The sequence below is a fragment of the Mytilus trossulus genome, unplaced genomic scaffold (assembly GCF_036588685.1).
Source record: "Mytilus trossulus isolate FHL-02 unplaced genomic scaffold, PNRI_Mtr1.1.1.hap1 h1tg000244l__unscaffolded, whole genome shotgun sequence".
NCBI classification, from domain to species: Eukaryota; Metazoa; Mollusca; class Bivalvia; order Mytilida; family Mytilidae; genus Mytilus; species Mytilus trossulus.
This window is the reverse complement of record NW_026963317.1, coordinates 3,416,184-3,422,785: the sequence shown is the minus strand read 5'-3', so window position 1 is coordinate 3,422,785 and position 6,602 is coordinate 3,416,184. Positions and strand designations below refer to the sequence as shown.

General features: G+C 31.4%; 1 protein-coding gene across 1 annotated transcript; it reads left to right on the top strand.

Annotated features, from left to right (window-relative positions):
* Positions 1-3,039: 3,039 nt before the first annotated feature.
* On the top strand, positions 3,040-5,524 carry LOC134701473 (mRNA decay activator protein ZFP36L2-A-like). The gene is made up of 2 exons (XM_063562628.1): positions 3,040-3,207; positions 3,826-5,524. Exons 1-2 carry the CDS (start codon positions 3,154-3,156, stop codon positions 4,900-4,902), a joined length of 1,131 nt encoding a protein of 376 aa, XP_063418698.1. The 5' UTR covers positions 3,040-3,153; the 3' UTR covers positions 4,903-5,524.
* Positions 5,525-6,602: the final 1,078 nt, after the last annotated feature.

The following is a 6,602-nucleotide window of genomic DNA, read 5'->3' as shown; positions in this document are numbered from 1 at the left end:
TATTAGCTCGCAATTCTCTAGGTCTTCGTAGTTTTTTAATGTTTTCACGCCGAAGCAAAAACTGTCATTGATAAACAAAATGTCTATTCATTAAAGCTAGACTTCCAGACTGGTTTTTACTTATATTGTTTCTCTTTGTTTGTTTTAACAATAATTCTAACGTCTTAATTAGAAAATAAACCTTAAAGAGTTATACGTGACAATTTATAATTGATCCATTGCACTGTACTGTCTTTTATCCTAAGTTTGATTTTTAGGACGCATTATTTTAAAAGTCTGATCTCTTCGTGTAATTGTTATCTCACAGCCCTATGAGTGAAATCTAAGACTTCTATTCTTTGGTTAATTGCACATTTTTACCCAGACATATTGATACCAAACAATTGGAGAAGGAAATAAATAAAAAGAAAAGTAAATTTCAATAAATATTATTTCTTATTAAAAGAGATGTTTACTGATCGGAACAATTTGCTTCACATTCTTTTTAACTTCATCTTTTGTGTATCTTCATCTTCATGTTTATAAATATTAAATCATAAACAATAAAAAAAAAATACTATCATTTTTTTATATATTATATATAACTTCTAAATCAGTACATACTTAGACCCGAAGGAAGAAATAGAAAAAAATCCATATATGAAAAGTATAGTGTCAGGCGAAAAAATCTTATTAAAAAGGTCAACAATAATTCAAGGATTAACTCCCTTTCGCCATAAATTTATTTCAAATGATGACAAGAAATGTATTCATTGATTAACGCGATATAAGAAATCTACCTGCAGTGTAATACAAGTATGACATCTGAGAGGAATTTTACACCGTAGGGATTCTTGAAAAATTATCCAAATGATATTCATAACATGACATATTTCGTATCAGAAAATTAAATATGTATTGTGTGACGCAACTGTATACCTTTTCAAAATCCAGGTAATCTTCGATGATAAGACCGTTACCTGCTGTGAATTCAGGTGTCAGAAATTATCCGTAAATATATCAATCTATTGATAATTCCTATCTGATTTTGACATTTTATTTCGTGATTAAGGTTTACAAATCAGGTGGATGTTAATTTCGAAATTGACAATTTTACAGCTTAATTATCTGAATAGATACAGGATATAGGAATGTCATAAAATTCATAATATGTGATATCTATTTTTTTATTTTTCACCAAAATTACGTGTTATATAGTGAAGTCATAAGTCCGCTGGTAAATTAGTCAAAATGAGTAATTAGAACATATAAACATAGCCTACCTCAAGGCGTATGTCAGAGAATAAATTATCATAAATTAACAAAGAAAAATGAGCATTAGTAATTAAAAATTAGACCGGATGAGACAAATTTTCTCACTTATACTCAAAATAAATTGGAAGCCCGCGAGTAAAACCATATATTGTATTGCAGTGGGGAAGTTATACTGGATTCACAATTAACCGCATAATTAACTTTTAATGAATAATTAAAAAGTCCTGTTAATTTGTAATTAACTTGTACCGGTATTTTTTTTTGAGTTTTATGGTTTCAAATCATGGAATGGATTCAAAATACGTAATTTTTCAATTACCAGTAACTAATTTGAGAGTTTGGATATTAAAAAGTTTCGATTTTTTTTTTGGAAAGTTAAAAAAAAGGATATACTCCGGGCTTAAAATGGTTTGAATTGTTGACTTTTCTGAGAAACTTCAGTTTGATAGCCTTTGATATCTATCGTCTCTTTCTAGTACTATTTTCTTTCCCTCACTCTTATACATGTGTTATATTAGTATTTAGTATCTATATAAAAGTCATATTGTTTAAGTTGGATCTGTGTTCAATCTTTATCTCTTGTGTTTTCTTTGAATAAACCGTTGTTTGTCTTATTGGCCCTAGTATAACCTTTTTATATCAAAGAATCGATCCTAATGCATAATACATGTATTAAAAAAAAAAACATACACCGAAAAATAATATCATATTTTCTCAGCACAGCTAGTCAAAAGCAAAAAATCATGCCGATAACTTCCAACTGGTGTAAGTGTCTTCTTAATTTCTGTATACTATTTTTTCTTCTTTTTAATTGTGGATTGACAAACTTGTCCCTTTTGCGTAAAAAAAAATGTTGATGTAGCTGTTCACGAAATCCCGGTTCATACAGAAGAACGCAGTCGTGAAGATGGTTATTATTTTAAATTTAGACGCACTTGATAGATCTTTTACCTATCAAGAAGGTTCAATAAATTTTGAAATATTTAAAAGTAAATATTGTGATATGAAGAGAGATATATTAGATAATTAATAAATATTGTAAACAAACAATCACGCCATCAGACAGCAGACTTTGTACGTCGTCTGGCCGTTGTCTGACCTAATCACCTGACATTTCATCCTCGTCATTCATAAAAAAAAATATTTAAAATCAAAATATCCAAACTACATTTAAGTTAGTTATAAAATTCATCATCTCGAACTCCTAACATAATTTATACAGAACTAGCTACTAAAGACACGTGGCTTTTCGCGCCAAAATTGTGAGGGAATTTGCGGGAATAACAAATACCATGTGATGTGTATTGAACCAGTATTATTTTATTTAAAATGAATCAACTTTTCTGCAAATAGATTGGAAGTCAAATGTCTCCGCTACACTGAATACACCCATTGTTGTAAATCCATCTGAAACACACCACCCCCTTTAAAGAATCTAGTGACATCATTGACTTTCAAGGTCGAGCCAACCATACGTTCAAAAAAGCTTTCCTTATACACTAACTAAAACAGAATTCTGAAAATAAAATCCATACACACGTTAGAAAATCATAAAAGTTGCTTAAACTAAAACAAAATGTTAAAAAAATCCATCAATTTTTATTAATTATTTCAAATGTTCAAATTCTGTACAGAAAAAAAATTCTACACACTTGTTTACAACAATTTCGTAATACTGATAAAATTACTTTGCTGTTGTCCAATCAAAATCGTCGACCGACTTATTCAATTATCTGCTGGCTCCTCCTCCTTTACTGTAAATAATTACTTCAGTAAGCCCCGCCTCCTTTGGGATATATACGCATCGAAACCGCATGTTCAACAGTTGTGTCAAAGTAATCATACCTAGTGGATAAACTTAAAATTAACAGTATTATTAATATTATTCAAAAGGACATTATGTCTAGTGCTCAAATATCTGCATTTTATGATGTTGGTGATGTTCTTCAACAGGTAAGCAACAATATTTAAAACTTTGAAAGTTTAATAATTGTAACTGACGAAGTGATGAAAAGTATCACGATTTAATGATGTTATTCTTGGTTAGTATGTATTTTTAAAGTTGTGTAAATAAATGTCAATATTATTGAAATTATTTTATCTATAAATTATAGTATCTTTAATTAAAATCAATTCTCGATTAGAATAATGGTTTATCAATATTGCAAATATGTCTAAGTTTTTGTTTAACGTTTGAATCCGAAATCAATTTCGTATTCTTTTTAATTTCAAATAGTATTATATTGTTATTATAGTATATTGAACTTCGAACGCTGTTGTTATGCTATTTTTGTTTGCGTATGCAAATGAATATGTCAGATTAACATTTAAAACATTATCCCCGTTGATTTACTTTAGTATTTCATTTAAAAAAAGGATTTATTATAGATTTTTTTATATCGGTCTTTTCAATACGCTATTATCTGGTCATTTAATATCCCGTCAAATCGCCTTATACACAAGTACACTTTAATCTCTCGTGTATTGTCAACCACCTTGCAGATAAGACACCTTGTTTCAAGATGAAATTAGCAAGCACATGTTATAACCTTGTTTTATTTATAATTGTAGAATCGCAGAAACCAACAGATGAAACAGTTCAATGAAAGAAGGGCTACAATTGGTGCTATGGTGTCTAGAAATGTGAATACACATGGTATGCCTTCAAATTCGTTCATTACAATTACACAACAGAATGGTGTTTCAACAGATCTTAATCAGAATGAGAATTTACATCGCAAGTTGGATAGGAGTATAAGTGAACCGATCGGTGACCGAGCTTTGAACAGTTTGAGTATTCAGAGGAATAATGTTAACTCGAGCCGTTACAAAACAGAATTGTGCCGACCTTTCGAGGAAAGTGGTCATTGTAAATATGGGGATAAGTGTCAATTTGCTCACGGTGGACATGAACTTCGTACATTGAATCGTCATCCCAAGTACAAAACAGAACTTTGCCGTACATTCCATACAATTGGATTTTGTCCGTATGGACCTAGGTGTCATTTCGTTCACAACGAAGATGACCAGAAGTTGGCCGAGATGGTCAAGAATCATGAAGCCATGTTGGCAGCACGTCGCAATCCATCTTCATCCTCAGCATCAACAAACAATTCCGCAAGAAGACCTTCAAATATTTCATTCGCAGGATCTGATTACAGCCCTCCGTCCAGTGACAGTCCGAGTCTTAGTCCGGCTTCCAGTGACGACTTCAGCCGTCTTTCATCTTGTTCAAGTAGTATGTCTGGAAATTCATCTACTTCCAGCAGCCCTGTGTTCAATTATTCCGCTGATCTTCAGACAATTGCTTCATTGCTTCAGCCTTTGAATGTTCAAACTCAAATGAACAATGTAAATAACTCTTCAATTGACTCTTTGAGCCAGCAGCTTAATGCAATTTTGAACTTGTCGTATCAACAACGCAATATGAACAACAACCACAACGTGTTCGGGGATTCGTGGGACGTGACACCAGCACCCCCCTCCCCTCCAGATAGTATCTCAGGCGATAGTGTGGGCAGTGCTAGCAGCTTAAGTAGTAGTGGCAGCTTTTCCTCATCTCAAAACACTTACGGGTCTCCATTAGACATTAGCAAGCAGTTGCAGATTCGACTTCCAATATTTAACACGCTTTCCCAGGACGATTAATTTTTATGTTTTGTTCCGTGTAATTTATATTTATTATTTAATTTATTATTTGACAATTTGACATTGATTTACGCGTTTGGTAAATTAATGCCACTTTAAAAGTGGAGTTTTTTACTTGACTATTTGCGGGACCTCGTAAAACAACTTTCATTTTTTGTGCCACTGAAAGTGGGATGTTCTTTAATTAGGTTTGTCCTTCATGTTGATAGGGCATTTTTAAAGTTATTAATTCCAGTTCTTGTTGAGTATAATAGTATTATGTTTTTATACAACCCAAGAAACGGGTTTTTATACAAATGTGCTAGCTATTGAAAGAAAGTCCGCATTTCGTCCAATTAACTTTGCATTTTGGATGTAAATTTTTCATTTAGATGTTAATATTTGTTATTTATGAAACTATGCATTTTTCATACTGACCAATAATTTTTGGCGTTCACGCTATAATAGTAAAATTGAATATATTTTTGTTTTATACAAGTTATGAAATCACCAAAGATGTCGTTATTATTAAACTTTTCACCTTTTCCATGAGATCCATCTTGTTTATAATTCATATCATTTTGTATTTATATGGCAAGAGAGCCAATGTTTGAAAACATTAAAAATGTTATTTATACCTGAATATTTTTTTATTTTCATTCACTTCTCTCCAGCATTCCCACGCTTTGAAGAAAAGGCATGCGGGTCAACAGGAAATAAAAATTACATTGTAATAACATTGATAACGACCCATTCATAATTGACATCAATTTTGTTACATTGTAATTCTCTCAGACCCCGTCACAGTTCAATGGTTTCAATGCACCTGTTCGTAAATCTTGTGGTTTTAACAAAAGGTTCTATGGATTGATTTCTTGTGTCAATATTGGTTTTATGTTCTGGCATTTTTACTTGCACAAATAAATTATAAAATGGATCTTTTTGTCCCAGGTGACGGATTTATTTTTTATTGTTTTGTTTTCTGCTGGGATTTTGGTTGACGATTTTGTCGTTTTCAAAAACGACACAAATAATGTGTCTGGGTTTTAATTGGCGAAGGTCGAGATTGGAAATTTTTCAATTTAAAGGGTTTTTGTTGGATCAAACTTCATTCCTTTAAACGACAGGATTTCCACATTGACCAAATTCAAACTAAATGCATTGTCATTTGAATTCGGTGATTTGTGTAGCGTATCATAACTTCAACAAATGAGTAGGTAGTTTCGAAAGTTGAAACAAACAGCTAGAAGTCCATATCTTGTATCCTTTTAAATATTCGATGAAATAGCATTTCCAGAGAAAACCGTGTTTAGAAATTTCCGAAGTAATAATTGAGAGTTATTAGTTACAATTTTCTCTATAATTGCTATTAAATGGAATCTTTAAAAAGTGTATATTATGACTATGTTCCCGGTGTGATTAATGAGTAGCGATATGTGTATTTGTCATATACAATGTATCATTTCATACTTTGATTGAAAGGACCAGAAGGGAGAATGCACTTTACTTAAATACCGTAAACAAGAAATTGAACAAAAAACATTTAAAAATTCAATGTACAAATGATGCATAATACACATTGAACATTTAGACCAGACTAAAACCATTCAAAACATCGTCGTATAATTGGTACACATTACATGTATATATTAAGTGTATATGCACACACTTGAAAACAAACTTTTGATAAAAAACGAGGTATATAGTAAGCGGAGTTGAAT

Excerpts from the sequence above, each read along its gene's own strand:
- LOC134701473 (XM_063562628.1), top strand. The coding sequence starts at position 3,154 with ATGTCTAGTGCTCAAATATCTGCATTTTATGATGTTGGTGATGTTCTT. Across the intron at positions 3,208-3,825 it reads TTGGTGATGTTCTTCAACAG|AATCGCAGAAACCAACAGAT; the intron begins GTAAGCAACAAT and ends TTATAATTGTAG.